This window comes from Curcuma longa, chromosome 6, assembly GCF_044706935.1.
Source record: "Curcuma longa cultivar G26 ecotype Majalengka, Jawa Barat chromosome 6, ITB_CL_G26_1.1, whole genome shotgun sequence".
Lineage (NCBI taxonomy): Eukaryota > Viridiplantae > Streptophyta > Magnoliopsida > Zingiberales > Zingiberaceae > Curcuma > Curcuma longa.
In genome coordinates, this window is record NC_133866.1 from 9,039,929 (window position 1) to 9,057,924 (window position 17,996).

Here is a 17,996-nt window from a genome sequence, read left to right on the forward strand (position 1 = left end):
TTACTTACTTGGCCACCAAATACCATTTATTATATTGCATTAACTATAAGCTAGATTCGTATGCTCTGTCATCTTTTCATATACTTCTTAGAGGACTACTTTGCTTGTAGACTAGATCATGATTCGGAATCGACGATTTGATGGTTCGAAACCGCTAGTTTTATGGTTCGAAAAATCTCAACCCTTAACCTTAATCTTTAAAAACGATTATATGGTTTATGGTTCGGAACCGCTGATTACGATTTATTGGTAGTACATGATTATTATTAATATTTTAATTTTTATTAAAAAATAATTAAAAAATTTATAAATTTGAAAAAGTAAAGTTTGAACTTTTTAATTTGCTTACGTATCCTCTTAGGGTATAGGAGAATCAAAGCCTATAAGTTTGTTTACCTTTTTCCCTTATTAGCTTAGGTGGTCGTGTTCACTCACTTGCATATCTTCTTCTTGTGGTGGTAGTCTTTTCAGTATCAAAATCTTCTACCTCGTCCTTTGAAAGTTATATTTTTTATTTTCTTTTTGTAGCTTTCGTCTAATCATTAAGTAGTGCTTAAGCTTCTAAAGAATCAAGAGTCAAGAGCCAAAGTAGATCGTCTTTCATCTAAGATATTGTCTCTGAAACTAAATATTTATTTTACTATAACGGTTGGCATCGGACAAACGAGAATCTTCTTTGTTATGATAGAGAGGATGGGAAAACTTCGAGTTTTCTACGACCACCATTGTAAAATATTAAAATCCGGCTTGTAATATATTTTATTGAAATCAAAGGAAGTCGTAAAATAATTCTCAAGTTTTGGTCTGGAACTTGAGGATCCTTGTGGGCATTTCATTCGTTCTCGTAATCAAAGTTGTGCCTTTATGAGTTTTAAACAACTACAATCACATACTGTGTGTTTCTGTTGTATTATTACATTCTAATCTATATTTTAAACTATACTCTTTGTAAATATCATATGAATTGGTTTTCTATTTTGTATAACAAAAGTAGGATTATGAGAAGCAGAATCTTTAAATATTAAAATATCATAATACATAATGAATATTTCATGCAAAACATCTAATTTATGTCTAGGATCTAATATAAATACAACTAAATAAATATCAGGAATATAACAAAAATATCTCCCATTTGGCCTTCATTGCTAACATGCAAGAAGATTGCAATTCATTAATGCTATCTTCATTTAAAATTAAACTATGTTATAAAAAATTATTATAATTAAATGAGAAGTGGGATAATAAACATTGAATAATTGTTTGGTTTCATTATTAAATACTTTTAAAATTTCACGAATATGTATACTACATATGTTCCATTATTGCAAAAATAAATATATATTGGTATTATTAGCATTTTTACAAAAATTATGTATTTTGTAATAATTTATACATTGAATTATTTTGTAATAATTTATACATTGAATTTCAATGTAGAAATTTTTAGGTCTCATTTTATTAATTTTACAAAAATCTACCCCCATTGTTTCATGTGACTATAAATAAAAAATAATAATTTTAATTGGTCTTATTTGATTTGCTAAAGTTAATCCATCTTGCATACATAAATTAAAACATGACATATACATCAAATATGAAAATATAAAACACCTATAGCGGTTGACATATAATTTTATGTTCTTCAATATTTGTAGAATTAGAGTTAGTATTATCAAATGATATTAAAAATATTTTAGAAGTTAATCTATATTATTCTAAAATTAAACACATCAATTGAGATATGTTATAAGTAGTGCACTTCATCAAACACTATATGCTAAGAAGCATTTTTGGATAGACCAATAGTTACCAATATAATGGCAAGTTGCACCCAAGTTTATTGATAATTACTTTCAAATATTGCAATATAAAGATATCTTATTATTTAATTTACTAAATTTTTTAATTAAATCTATTTTACCTTGCCTTACTAATTTTTAATTGTACAAGTCAGTGTGGTTTGGGGAACACATTTAGTAGTTGGGCTAAGTGATTACAACAACAACAACCAAGCCTTATCCCACTAAGTGGGGTCGGCTATATGGATCCTTTTACGCCATTGAGCTCTATCTCCTATTATATCATCATTTATATTTAAATAAATTTTATCTTGTTTTATTGTTGCTAACCAAGTCTTTTTTGGTCTACCTCGCCCTTGTTTGATATGCGTATTTGTCATAGTTTCACACCGCCTAACTGGAGCATTTATCGGTCGTCTAAGTACATGTCCGTACCACCTTAAACGTGTCTCACGGAGTTTTCCCTCAATAGATGCAACTCTAACTTTCTCTCTAATGCTCTCATTTCTTATTCTGTCCATCTTCGTATGTCCACACATCCATCTTAACATCCTCATCTCCGCAACTCTCATCTTTTGCTCATGTGCTCGAGTCATAGCCCAACATTCAGCGCCATATAACATGGCAGGTCTAATTGCCGTTTTATAGAACTTTCCTTTAAGTTTTAGAGACACTTTACGATCACATAGAACACCTGATGCTCTCCTCCACTTCAACCATCCTGTTTGTATTCTATGTAAGACATCTCTCTCAATCCCTTTATCGGCTTGCAAAAATGATCCTAAATATTTAAAACTCTCAGTTCCAGACAACTCATCATCTCCTATTTTAATACTTGTCTCATTACGTTCAATATTGCTAAACTTAAATTCCATATATTCTGTCTTTACTCTACTAAGCCTAAAACCTTTCTCTTCTAGTGTTTCTCGCCAAGATTCTAATTTAGCATTTACTCCCTCACGTGTCTCATCTACCAATACAATATCATCTGCAAACAACATGCACCATGGTACGGTATCTTGAATGTGTCCAGTAAGTTCATCCATGATTAGTGTAAAAAGATAAGGACTTAGAGCTGACCCTTGATGTAACCCTATCTTTATTGGAAATGCTTCAGTTAATCCGCCTGAAGTCTTCACCCTAGTCGTTACTTCCTCATACATATCCTTAATTAGGTCAATATATACTACGCTAACACCCCTCTTTTCTAGAATTCTCCATATAATTTCCCTTGGGACTCTATCATAAGCTTTTTCTAAATCAACAAATATCATATGTAGATCTTGCTTTTGCCCCCGATACTTTTCAATTAGTTGCCTGAGAAGATGTATAGCTTCTATTGTCGACCTACCAGGCATAAACCCAAATTGATTTTCGGTGACCATAGTCTCTTTCCTTAATCGTTTTTCTATTACTCTTTCCCAAAGTTTCATGGTATGACTCATTAATTTAATGCCCCTATAATTTGCACAATTTTGTACGTCCCCCTTATTCTTATATAAGGGAATTAGAGTACTTACTCTCCATTGATCCGACATTTTCTTTGTTTTCAATATCATGTTAAATAATTTTGTAAGCCATTCAATACCTTGTTTCCCTAGGCACTTCCATACCTCTATCGGGATATCATCTGGTCCAACGGCTTTTCCATTTTTCATTCCGTTTAAAGCTTGTTCTACTTCTGAAATTTGAATTCTACGGTAAAAATTTAAATTTCTATACTCATTTGACCTGCTTAAATTACCTAAGTTAAGTTGATCACCTACACCTTCATTAAAAAGTTGATGAAAATACCTCTTCCACCGCTCTTTTATTTCTCCATCATTTACTAATACCCTATTGCATTCATCTTTAATACATCTTATTTGGCTAATATCTTTTGTCTTCCTCTCTCTCACTTTAGCTATTTTATAAATGTCTTTTTCTCCTTCTTTTGTATCCAATTTTCGATATAACTGCTCAAAAGTTGTATTTTTAGCTTCATTCACTGCTTTTTTAGCCTCTTTCTTAGCTAATATATATATTTTTAAATTTTCTTCATTTTTGCAAATATATAATTTCTTATAGGCTATTCGTTTTTCCTTCACTTTTTCCTGTACTTTCTCATTCCACCACCAAGATTCTTTACTTGGTGGTACATGCCCCTTTGACTCGTCGAGTATACTCTTGGCTATTATTTTCAACTTTGATACCATTTTATCCCATGTCGTAGTAGGGTCACCGTATACTTCACCTAATACTTGTCCTTCTACCTTCTCCTTAAATATGTTTTGTTTCTCATCCTTCAACTTCCACCACTTAATTCTAGGAGTAGTAGATATTTTCTTTTTATGGATATTATGCTTAAGACGTATATCCAATACTACTAACCTATGTTGAGTAGTTAAACTTTCTCCAGGAATGACCTTACAATCTTTACAAATCTTTCTATCCCTCTTCCTAATCATAAGAAAGTCAATTTGCGATTTATTATTCCCGCTTTTAAATGTGATCAAGTGTTCTTCTCTTTTCTTAAAAAACGTATTAGCTAGTATAAGATCATATGCTATCGTAAAATCCAGTATAGTTTTACCTTCCTCATTTTTTGTTTCAAACCCATAATCCCCATGCACCCTCTCATATTCCTCATTTTTCACTCCAACATGTCCATTTAGATCACCTCCTATTAAAATCATTTCATTTGATGGGATATTTTGTAATACTTCATCTAGGTCATCCCAAAACCTTGATTTGATATTTACATCTAATCCTGCTTGAGGTGCATATACACTAATTACATTTATAGTGTCTTTCTCTACTACTATTTTGAGAGCTATAATTCTATCCCCCTTTCTATTTACTCCTACAACTTCATCCTTTAACGAACTATCTACAATAACACCAACTCCATTTCTTGTTTTACTCTTCCCTGTGTACCATAACTTATAACCCGAGTTCTCTATCAACTTTGCCTTTTCGCCTACCCATTTTGTCTCTTGTACACACAAAATACTAATTCTTCTCCTAATCATCGTATCTACTACCTCCATTGTTTTACCAGTAAGGGTTCCTATATTCCATGTTCCAAATCTTAGACTATTAATTTTCCTATAATTTTTATTCTTACCCAACCTATGGTGTGAGAACTTTTACTCATTTAACACTACACCCAAGTTTTCATGGAGATGTAGCGGTCCTTGCCGAGACGTTACAGTCGGACCCTGCAACGCGTTCCTTCCGGGGAACATCCTAGCATTAACACAATAGTTTAATGGATCCATTCATGAGTGTTTGCCTTAGTTTAACGCTGACTGACAACCTATGGTATTTTCATCTAATCCTGCTTGGGCTAAGTGATTCTTAAAAAAAAATCTTCAAATGTGAATGATGTAGTGAATATTGCTTCGCTAGACATTGTTGATGACACTTCCTCTTGTGATGTTGTCAGACTTGCATGTATTAACATGTGTTAGATGGCATCAGAGTTACTTGGCGAGACCTTCTGATGCTTAAATCACCATGGTGCCATGGAAAATAACAAAATGGTAATGAAAAAGAAAAAAAAGTAAGGCTAGAGTTAGATAGTAGAGGGTTAGGTCATTATACCATTGCCAACTTTAGTATTTATAGAGGATTATGGTCTTCCACCCTAACGGGCAATTGGATCTTACGGATAGCTAGTTGCGGGTTGTGTGTGGGTCATGCTGAATTATAATCCAATATCTGGAGTTAAAATAACAAACGTAATAAACTTTGAAGACAATAATGACCATTTGTCTTGTTTGTGTTTCTCTCATGCAGGTGTGAATGCAGAAGAAACTAACAGTTCAATTGCCCATCCCAATCGTTCAGCTTTTAGTTGCTAGGATGCTAGTTGTTGAGGATCTTGAACCTGATAATGTTATACATCAAGCTTTTAGTGACGCAGTCTTACGGGTAAATCCTATCTTACACAATGCTCCCAAAGAACCATCTTCCATCACCAATAAAGTTCCCATAACCAAGAAGGATCTTGGTGCAGTTAATTTTGATACTAGACTAAGTGAAACCCATCAGAATGAATTACTAGAAATATCGGACAGAAAAATTTCAGATAACCCATCTACAATTTCCTATGAAGAAATGCATAGGCATGATGACATGGCATGTGAGGGAGACGTCAATTGGAAACTCCTAATGCATGAGCAAGGTTTCTACATAGGTACACCTGTAGTTGATGAAAACCAGTCTTCTAGACCAAAAGCTAGATCATGTTTTTCAATGGATGCTGCTTTTGGAATGCAGGATTGTGTATTGGATTTACTCTGCATCCAATGAACCTCGGATTCTATCTTAGTTGTGGTTTATAGGTTTTCCGAGATGACCTATTTTGTAGCTTGTAGTAAGACTATGGATGTTGTTTGAATTGCCTATCTTTTCTTCAAGGAGATCGTGTGTTTATATGGTGTTCCTCAATCCATCACTTCAGATCGTGATATCAAATTCATCAGTCATTTATGGAAAAGCTTATGAGGAAGTTGGGAACACAGTTAAACTTTAACAATGCCTACCAGCCCCAGACAGATAGTCAGATCGAGGTGGTGAATTAGAGTTTGAGCAATCTTTTGAGGTATATGACAGAAACTAAGCCGAAGCAATGAGATTTGGTATTACCTCAAGTAGAATTTGCCTATAATAGATCAAAGAGCAGAACCACATGTTTTAGTCCTTTTAAGATTGTCTATGAACGGAACCCATCTGGGGTATTGAATTTAGCCCCTATCCCACATATAGGACGATTTAGTCCTAAAGCAGATGAGATGACAGAGTATCTCCGAGGTATTCATGAGTAGGTGAAACAGGTTATTCATGAGAACAAGACCAAGTATAAGACTCAATGTAAAGATCGGAAGATTAGATCTTGCAAGATATTGTAGAAGATCAATGAAAATACTTATAGGTTGCATTTTCCTTGTCACTTGAAGACTTCTGATGTCTTTAATGTGAAACACTTGAGTTCTATTTTGTGAATTCTGATTACACTACTTTAAACTCAAGGACGGGTTTTTTTTCAACACAGGATGACTAAGGCTCTGAATAATTTTTGTTATTATTTTAGGGTTATTTTCATCTTTTTGCTTCTTAGGGTTTTGAGCCTATTTAAACTGTTTAGTTAATGTTAAGGAATTTTTTTGGATAAATAATATTTTCGGCTGTGCTGTTTATTTTCTTTTTCCTTATTTTTTTGGTATTCTTCTTAATCAACCAGTTTTATAATATTATTTCTGGCGTTCACAATCAAACCAACAGAATCAATACTGTTGTAGGATAATCGCTATTCTATCCGACATCAATTAACTTAGTCAATATTCCTATCAAATGATAGATGATCACTATATTCGACTTGACTTAGCAAATGACATGGGAGCTGAGAGATTTGGGTTTAATTATGTGTCAGTCTCAATTGACTGATATTGAGACTGATATGGTGTTTAGTCAACTAGTCGATTGATTATCGAGTCAATGTCAAGTCGACTAATTATCGTGTTGAGTGAGGGAGTTGACTTAACAAAAAGAACGAAAGGTTATTGTTTTAATCATCTCTGTTGAATAGATAATTACTGGTTCTTGAGTAGACTAGAAATACTGATATGATATCATAATAGAATGATTAATCTGTTGAATAGATGACTTAATGTCTCCTGAATCAATTGTTGAAGTAGTTGAATGGTTATAATGGAATAGTTAATTGTTATAATGACTGCTTCTAGAAGCTACAGTGGAGAGCAGTCGACTGAAGTGACAAGTAAAGCCGTTGTATGCCAGCAACCAGTTGATTGATGATGAGAAGTAGTTGAACCAAAATAGATTGGATGATTCTAGGAGCTTGAAGGCGTGGGAGAAGCAAGTATAGGGTTGGTAGACTACAAATGTACATCAATTGATAATATTATTACACTATCAAATTCTCTACTTTCAAACTCTTTTCTCTCATTGTACTCTCTTTCTACTTACTTTCTTGTAAACAAAGTTTTGTAAGAAGTTTCATCACCTTCGGAAGGATTTTGAGGAGGAGAAAATTAGCATCATTTGAGGAGTGACCTGTTGAAAAGACAAGTTATAGAGTAGTAGTCTGGGAATGTCGAATCTCATACAATTGAGTTTGCATTGCTATCTTTTTTTGCTTCTTTAACTACTGCATTAGTTTGTTTTATCGTTATCTTGCTTATATTTTGTGCTTGCTGTGAACTAATATTTGTCCAAGATTAAGAAAGGTCATTCCCCCACCCTACGCACCCACACGCACCTACATAACTCTCTTTAGTCCTTAAAACATTACAGGGAAGCAAATTAAAGTTTTAAAAAGATAATTTCATTGCATTAATGTACTATTGACGTGTGCTAATTGCAAGTGCACGGTCCTCGTCAAGTAGTAAAAATACTCACTTACCTCAATGTTAGGTTTGCTTGAAAGTGATTTATCCTATGGTAATTGATGTTTCTTCTCGAAACACACCGATGTATCTATTCTAACGCGACTCCTATTCTCATGATAATCGAATTAGGATAGACTCTTTACGCTCAATGACAACCAATATTATCCTCGAGAGTTTGAACTACTTTCATGATCAAACACTCAAGTCCAATTCTATAGATCCGAGATTAGAGTTCACCTCACGGTCTATTCCCTAATCTCTCATAATTGTAAACATATGTTAATACTTTCATAATTGTCAACATTTTGTTAAGTACGTTAAAATTGAATCAAGAATCGAACATATCATTAATAAAAGAGAGAAATCACAAGTTCAATGTAAACATGTCATCGAGTTACTCCCTAATCGTAGAATAAAAAAAACTTCTTCATAAGGTTAGAGATATAAGTCATTGACGTCATAACTCCTTTGATGTCATGAATGTGACCTCCTCCTTGATCTTCTGTCATGGGATCGGGATATCCCCTAGATCACCCAATGTCTTGTAGCCGTTGCCTCTTGTTCTCTTTTATAGCCACTAGACCGTAACATAATTTCCTTAAAACTAGCACAAACCCTAATATAATTTCATAAAAATAAAGGGTGGTGACAGAATTTCTTAAAAATAAGGGTGGCACGGTCTTGAAGCTCCACGACTGTGGTGCGTTTTGCATTGATTCTTCGTTGTGCTCCGTAGGGTTCACGACCATGGTGGCTACCACGTCCTGATCGTGGTCTATATAGTTTGTTCTAATTGATCCTCCACAACTGCCTCTCCTTCTTGGATGATCGATTGCCATGGTGGCTACCACGAATTGATCATGGATCATGCCGCAATGCTTTCCTTTAACTTTGCATCTCCAAACTTGCTCCAACGTCAAAATATTCATTTCCTATGAATATAAGGCACAAACTACAATCATCTAAACTAAAGAGATGAAATGGATGCAAATGTTAGAAGTTAATACAAATTATACTTATGTAATAAAGTAAATGTATGCTAAATAAGATTGGAAACATACGCATGATTTACATACACCTTGTCCTCAAAGTCAAAACTAATGTATGTGAATAAGATTCATCATACTTGGTGAATTCATCTAATCCTATCATACATAATTATTAGTGAGTATAGACATATGAATTCATCTAACCCATGTGCGCTATTCAATGTACATTGACTTTAAAACATTAGATGTCAATCCAAGCTATGTTTCTAAAATTCCCGACAGAAGAGACATATTACCTACCATACGTAATGCTCGTCCTCCTAATGCTTGTATTTTCCACACTTGATTTCAAAGGAGCATTTGATGTCGAGGTAAGTTAATAGGTATTTTCCCAGTAACCATTAGGTTTCAAAGGGGTACATAATCAGTATTTCCTCAGTAACCACTAGTCTCTAAGGGGTACCTGAGTGCTTTTATTCATTGTTAAATATATTTTTTTCTTCACAATATTTCAAAAAAAAATTCCTTTTTATATAAGTCCCTCCACTTGAGTGTTTCTCCAATAATTAAAATGTAGTGTGAGCCCCTAAGGAAACTAAGGTATTAGTAACTCTTCTTGGATACTTCAACCCTCGAAGTTAAGTTTTTGTGAATGTAAAAAGAGATACTTATTAAGTAGGCCAACAATAAAACTTTCCGACTGAACAACATTCAGGTCATACTACTACAGAAAGAAGAAAATAAATCGCTAAAGATTAGATCACTTATTCAAACATGTGATTTTTTTATGCTAATGTCATGCCATAAAAATAAATATAAAATATGATAAGGAGTGAACTAAAAACAAACAAAAATGATGAAATGCTACCACTAAAACTAAAACTAAACTAATCAAACTCCCTCCAAACTTAAATCATGCATTGCCCACGATATATAAAGGAATTAGTGGTATAGGAAACTTATTGAGGCGGATAGAATGACCTAGAGATACATGCTTGCTCTTCAGTGCACAAAGGGGCCACGACCGTGGTGCCTTCCACGGGCTAGCCATGGTTGGTGTTGTCTCCGTAAAATTTTCAACTTTTCACTCTCAGAATAAATCACGACCGTTGTGGCTACCATGAGCAGACTGTTGTGGTTCTTGCTAGTTCTTCAGAAAAATTAGGCTTTGTACTCTTGAGTATCCCGGGCATATCTGAAAATTAAATCATAACATTAAAATATCAAATTGCAAAATAAAAGAAAATTGAAAACACTAAAATGTAAAATAAACTTGGGTTGCTTTCCAAAAAGTGCTTATTTTAGGTTATAAGCTTACCCTTGTCATTCCCAATTTGGAGCGTGTGGTTTGAGGAAGTTGTGCTTCCCTCCTCTCTTAATAGACTTATTAAGGAAGTATCTCTTAAACTTTGCTAGTGCAAGAACAAGGTACTTACTAACTTTTCTCTCACTGGCTCTCTATCAAATACGCTAAGCTTCAAAGGCTTGTCATATCTCTTAAACCTTGCTCATGCAGGAACAAGATATTTGCTAACTTTGTCGTCGCCATCTCTCGGTCCTCTATCAAATATGCTTAACTTTAAAGGGTTGTTACGGGGGCGTCCATGTGATTCTTCTTTCGCCACCTGCTGTGAACAATCTACTCTGCAACTATCATTCTTAATAAATGGTTGATTGATAACTTTAGATAGATTAAATGTAATTTTATATTCACCAACCATCAAAAAAAGTTTAACATCAATTATGGCTCTAGCGGTGGCTAAGAAAGATTTTTCTAAAATAATGATGGTCCGAGGATCCTCATTCATCTCAAATATAACAGAATCAATAGGAACAATAAAATTTTCAACCTCTTTGCTTCTTACACCATCTTCGTTACTCACCTTAGGCTCCTCCAAAGCTTTACTACTCCCCAAAGTGATAACATCACAATGTTTAACAAAATTTATCTCGAGTTGATCTGTTATATGTTCGATTGCGTCGCTCGTGACTTGATATTGTTATCTAGACTCTGTCATTTGTTGTCTAAACTCCTCGTGTTGTTTAGTTTGAGTTGTAATGAAGTTTTCCAGAAGAATTTCCATGTTGGATTTTGATACTCGTTGAAATCCTGAGGGTGATCCATAATAGCCTTGCCCAACTTGATCTTTTGATTGTTCTTATAAAAAACATTTTGATGACCAGGGTTATAGGTGTTCAAATATGGATCATTTTGCGACTACTAGTTGTATTTGTAGATGACATCCCATTGCTTCACTTGTACTCCTTGTGAAGGTGCAAATCTTATTGGGCAATTAACATCTATATGACTTGTTGCATCACAAATCTTACAATAATCATTAGCAAGATTCACAACATTAAATTGATCAAACATTCGAGTTAGAGCTTCTGTTTTCGCATGCAAGGGAAAAAATATCAATAAAAAGAAAAAGGAAATAAAATAAAAATCTAGATTAACTAAATTGCAAATAAACTAATATCAACGAAAATATAGTCCCGACAACGACGTCAAAAATTTGATGCATGCTAATTGCAAGTGCACAGTCGTCATCAAGTAGTAAAAATTTCCTCTGAGACTATATTGTTGACTATCAGTTTATGTGCAACGAAAGCAATCTAGACAAATCAAAATGAGGGAATTATTGTAAAGTCACAGCAAACTAAGAAAAATTGAATGAACGTAATGGGAAAACCAAATTTTAAGACTTATAGGATTTCGATAATTTAATTATGATTTTCTCTCTTACCTGAATGTTAGATTATGCTTGTAGGTGGTTTATCCTACGGTAACCGATGTTTCCTCTCGAAATACACCAATCTATCTACCCTAACGCGACTCCTATTTTCATGGTAATCAAATAGGATAGACCCTTTACGCTCTATGACAATCAATGTTAACTTCAAGAGAATTTAAACTACTTTCGTGATCAAACACTCAAGTTCAATTTTATAGATCCGAGATTAGAGTTCACCTTTTGGTCCATCCCCTAATCTCTCATAATTGTAAACATACACTGATACATTCACAATTGTCAACGTTTTGTTAAGTACGCTAAAATTGAATCAAGAATCAAACATATCATTAATAAAAGAGAGAAATCACAAGTTCAATGAAAACATGTCTCGAGTTACTCGCTGATCATAGAATAAAAAAAACTACTTCATAAGGTTAGAGATACAAGTCATTAACGTCGTAGCTCTTTTGATGTCATAGATGCAACCTCCTCCTTGATCTCCTGTCATGGAATCGGGAGATCCCCAGATCACCCAATATTTTGTAGCCGCAACCCCTTGTTCTCTTTATAGCCACCAAACCCTACCATAGTTTCCTTAAAACTAGCACAAACCCTAACACAATTTTCTAAAAATAAAGGGTGACTAACAGAATTTTCTAAAATTAGAGGAGACTAATAGAATTTCCTAAAAATAAGGGTGGCGCGGTCTTGAACTCAATGTCCGTGGAGCCGTGGTGTGTTCTACATTGATTCTTTGTTGTGCTCAGTAGGGTCCACAATCATGGTGGCTACCATAGCTTGACTGTGGTCCGTGCGGTTTGTTCCAATTGATCCTCCATGGCTATTTCTCCTTCCTGGATGATCCACGACCATATTGACTACCACGGGTTGACCGTGGATCATGCTGCAATGCTGTTCTTTTAATTTTGCATCTCGAAACTTGTTCCAATGTCAAAATCTCCACTTCCTGTCATTATAAGACACAAACCGTAGTCATTTGAACTAAACGGATGAAATGTGTGTAAATGTTAGAAGTTAATACAAATTATGCTTATATAATATAGTAAATGTATACTAAATAAGATCGAAAATATATGTATGATTCACACACATCAACTATCCACTGCAGTGATGACTCAACAGTACATAGATACCGTGGACTTAAGTTTGTTAAAGTCTGATCTGGTCAAGATCACATTATAAGTAGAAGGAAAATAAGCTAATTGCTAGGCTAAATAAGTATGTATGCTAAATAAGTTAGCGATGGATATTTCGGTCACTAATCATTGTTTCTCTTGTAGTATAAGAATTGTATGACAAGGTAATTATTCCCATCTGACGAGGTAATTGTCCCTAGGCTTGTATGACATTCTTTGCAAAACTAGTGATGAACTTGCTTTCTGCACGAAGGTGTCATAGTAAAGCATATTGGTCAAGGTACTTGTGCCACTGAGCTGTCTCTTCAATAAGCAATTAGTTGTCTGATCAGGCATCTTGGTTATCTGTTTGACACGGTGTCCTCTTCCAAGAAAGTGAGATTCTATATTCGGGTGTCACATGCAAGGAAAAACAGGTTGGTCTTTTCTATTCATAAGTCTTGGCTTTCTTGCTGCTCAACCCACTTGTTAGGCCCCTAATTGTCAAATCAATCCTTTTTTGCACACGCTACTGAACCACCTCGTCTTTCTTTGGCTCCTCTCTCCTTTGTTTGAGGGGCCTCACTTCTATTGCCTTAGATTTAGGACGTCATCCACTGTGTTGTATTGGCTTTCTCTTGAGCTGAAGGCTTGCTCTGAAACATTTCAGCAGTCTCACAGAGGCCTCTCATAAAATGAGCGCAAGAACTGAGATGGTTGTAAGGCATACTTGAAGTCCTCTATCAAGACCTCAAAATTTGAATGTCTGTGTCAGGTCACATCATGAATCTTCTTACAGACATCGTCAAAATTTCATCAATGCCTCACTTTAGAGACGTTAAGTTATTAACACTTTAGGACTGTGGACTATTTGGTAGATGATGATGAAATATGCCTCAAAACTATGAACCAAGCCCTTAAAGTAATGATCTGTCCCACATTCAGGTATGTGCAAACCACTTGTCAGCAACTCCCATAATCACACAACTTTCTCTATAGGATTGGAGAGGCTGAGTTCAATCCTGCATTAAACCTCAGTGTCACTCACTGGGTCCCTCAGGTCAGAAACCCAGGTGATCTCATTCTCAAATGCTTGTTGTCCTTTGAGATTCCATGCCCTGCTTAGCACCTATCTGGTGCACCAATTTGTTAAAGTCTGGTCAATGAGCCATCAACCTTTCAGCTGAACTACTGGAGGAGCAGGTCGTCTGTAGGGTTGAACCAGAGGACTAGGCCAAGGAAGGTTGCTACCAAAGATTATCTCAAAGTGGTTTAGGGCCAAGCTAATATTGGTTTTATAGGTCATGTCGATGATGAGATGGTGCCAAGTTGGACTCTTAACCTCCTAAGTTGGGTTTAATGGGGAAATCTCTCTCTTCTCTCTCTCTCTCTCTCTCTCTCTCTCTCTCTCTCTCTAGGCATTGGGATTTGTGTTCACAGATGTTGCCACGTGCCCAGGTTGTAACACCAGCTCTAAGTTGCTTGTCCCAATCGTGAAGTCACATTGAGGCTACAAATTGATGACATGGTAGGGTGATAGGTTTGTTCCCCGCAAGAATGCTGAGCTGCTATCAAGAATGCATGGTGGGACATGCGTCTAGCCTCAATTGGCTCTCAGTTCCCGGTAGTAGAGTCACCCTGCATCAGTATTGATATCTCAAGCCTAGATGAACTTAAATGAATTCTGACATGTAACTTGACCTTGATCCTTCTTGAATGTACTTTGTAATTTCACCCTCCCCATCTGCTAGGGCTATCTAAGGTTGATCATTTCACCTTTTGCAATTTGATATCCAAGTGGCTTTTTCCAGTGGCATAATGTTGAAACAATTATCCTATATGCACACCGTCAATCTGGTGGTGTTGACCTTGTTAGACTTGTAGCTTATTTTCCATTATGACATGTGACCATTTCGTGCAGATATCAAATATAACTAGGTAAATCTCAATCTCTAGGATTGCACTCTAGTGTTTACTGTTTACTGAATTTTGTTATCTTGTGGTGCTTGGAATCATATGTTCTCCACATTGTGATGTTAAGGATATGCCTTCGAACATTTAATATGAGAATCTCCTATTTCGAGAGTTTCACTCTTGCATTTGCTTTGCATTGTTTCCTGGTACGGGGTAGCTGGTAGATCCCATTGAAAACAGATACAAGGATAATGAAGCCAGAGCTCAAGCTACAAGAGAACTTTTGAAGTGCATTGTTGACTATAGAATGGCTGTTTCTTCATCATCAACCTCTGAACGCGATGCTGTAAGTTTCAAAATTTTCATGTTTTAGGCCTTATATAGCTCTGCTTTCACAGAGATTAACAGCAGTCTTGTTCAGGTCATGAACGAATGTATTAAAGCTGAGCGGTGGCTGCAGGAGATGTCTCAACAACAAGATTCCTTACCTAAGAACACAGATCCAGTTCTATGGTCGCATGAAATTTTGAAGAGGAGGGAAGTCTTAGACATGTACCACTGCTCTTTTAATCTGTTTCCATTTTAAAATTACAGATATCACAAGTTTCCACATAGTCCATTTGCTAAGTTTGGATGTTCTTGATGATATGTTGCAGGTTCTGTAGAAATGTCTTGAGACACAGGGGTCCTAAATCAAGAACTGAAGATTCCAGAGGCTCAGACTACTCTAAGTCTTCTCACTCTGACAACTCCATGGTTGATTGATTGTTCATTGTGATTCTTTCTTGTCATCCTTGCTTGCAACCCTGCTGCTTCCACCATTTAAGTTTTTATCAACGCATAAGATTACAATATACAAATGCCAGTCCCAAGGTTTGAGAGATGCATTGAGTCTTCTCTACCGCAGCAGTTTTCTTCCCTCACGAACAACAGTTGCTGCTTTTGGATCATTCTGTGAAATGAATGAAATCAGTATCATTTTGCTTGTATATTTTTTGCTGTCTCCTGCCACGAGGAATGCCTTTGTAGAATTCTTTATAACTCATGATAGTCTTGCAAAGCTGTGTAACAAAATTTATGCTCCTATCTCAATGGTTCTGGTTTATTTAAGGCTTGTTTATCTTCTGGATTATGATCCATTTTAATGTTGGTGGTTATTTAAGTTGGCACTCCAAACAAACTTCTTAAGAAGTTCGTTGGTATATTTTGTTTGATGGAAAAGGATTTCCTCTTTAATTTGTTAGATTTCCTTCGTTAGATTAGTTTATAATTTACTTTTCGTTATTGAATATTTTTATTAATAAAAAAAGATCATTTATATATACTTCGTCGTTAAAAATGTCATTTCTATTATACTTTATGAAAAGGTAAAATCGATTTGTCATCTCTTATTGTTCTTGGAAATGAGGAATATAATTTCGGGGCATAGCTGAGTTGGTTACGATGGAGTACAGTTGTAGAAGAGAGTAGAGGTTTGAATCTTGGCGAAGTCGAGAGAATACCTTTATTCGTCATGATCAATTATAATTTTTCAATTTACTTCCTATGGTCATGGGGCTAATTGTGTGAGGTTGTTGAGGTGATAAATTTTACCTTTTGCATAATTGGAAATGAGGAATATAGAGTCTCTCTTCAAGCCATATAAAACTTTCTTAGACTGAAACACATGGTTTTAAAAATATAAGTTCTCAGAATCGGGCGATTACTTTACAAACAATTCTTCCTTAATGAAATTGTTTAGAAATAATGATTTAATATTTATTTGGAATCATTTAAATCCTTTATCAACGTTATATGCTAAAAGCATTTGGATTAATTCTAAATGAGCTACAAGAATGTAAATTTGTCATAATTTAATCCTTCATGGTTAAAATCTTGAGGAATAAGTCTAATTTTATTTCTAACTATGATTCTCTCATCATCCAACTTATTCTTAATGACCCATCTTATTCAATAATGATACTTTCTTGGGATTTTGAAATCAAGTCCTAAACTTGTCATATATCAAATTGAGTTAACTCATCTTACACAATTAGCTCAAAGCTTCATCTATGGTCTTGGCTTAAATTGAGATACCAATGCAAATTGATTCTTTTGGTTCCTAAAATATGACATTCCTTACCTCTTAAGAAATATCTTCAATTACTACTGGTGCAATCATGCCTCTAAACATGTTATTTTTGTGTTTGGGCAAAGTCTAAATAAGAATGATATTATAAATTTTCATACGCATGTCAAGTGTGCAGGAGCAAAAAAACTTAGAATGAATTATAGGTGCATTAATAGAAGTCCAAGTAAGCCAATAAGGATAAGATACTTAGAAAATAGAAGACCAAACTTATCTAGAACTAGATACTTAGCATGAGAAAATCTAAGTAGATCGAGTATCAAATACTTAGCAAGTAGAAGGCCACGTAGGTCAAGGATCAAATATTTGGCAAATTAAAGTCTCAGTTGGTCAAGGAGAACTGAATGCTAAGTAAGATGATATAGTTCCAAAGACAAGGAGTCTCTAGGAATGGAAGATTTAGAAGTGAAACTTCTTAGCACGACAGAGTCCTAGAGGTGTGAAGCCTCTTTGCATGTATGTAAACTCCTATTAAGATGAGTCTAGTGCACTTGTATAACGAGGTATGGGTGAGACTAAATTTAGAAGCGGATTTGACATTCGAAGTGGTCAAAGTCAGGTGTGCAGTCAACTAGAACAATGTTGCAGTTGATGTCAATTAATACATAAGTTAACTAGATTGACCCAAGGACAAATAAAAATTTATAGAATGTTTCTATTATGGGGTCAATCAGGTAAGATTAGATTAGGCGTTAGAGGGGGATGAATAGCGCGTAATAAATCTTTGCTAACTTATTCTAGTAATTTTATGTAGAAGAAGTAAACATAGCGGAAGTAAACATAAAGAAAATAAACAGAGTAATTATTTATGCAACAACAAATCTAAGGTAATTAAACAGCGAAGCAAGTAAACACAGAATAAGTAAGCAACAAAAATAGAGAATTGGGACACATTGA

General features: G+C 34.9%; 1 protein-coding gene across 1 annotated transcript in view; it reads left to right on the top strand.

Annotated features, from left to right (window-relative positions):
* LOC141830694 (heat shock 70 kDa protein 16) overlaps positions 1 to 16,110 on the top strand; it is a 38,913-nt gene extending 22,803 nt beyond the window's left edge. The window contains exons 7-9 of the mRNA XM_074718111.1: positions 15,189 to 15,317; positions 15,393 to 15,523; positions 15,628 to 16,110. Coding sequence (XP_074574212.1) covers positions 15,189 to 15,317; positions 15,393 to 15,523; positions 15,628 to 15,736 — 369 coding nt within the window. The 3' untranslated portion in view covers positions 15,737 to 16,110. The remainder of the gene's footprint in view (positions 1 to 15,188; positions 15,318 to 15,392; positions 15,524 to 15,627) is intronic.
* The last annotated feature ends 1,886 nt before the right edge of the window (positions 16,111 to 17,996 follow it).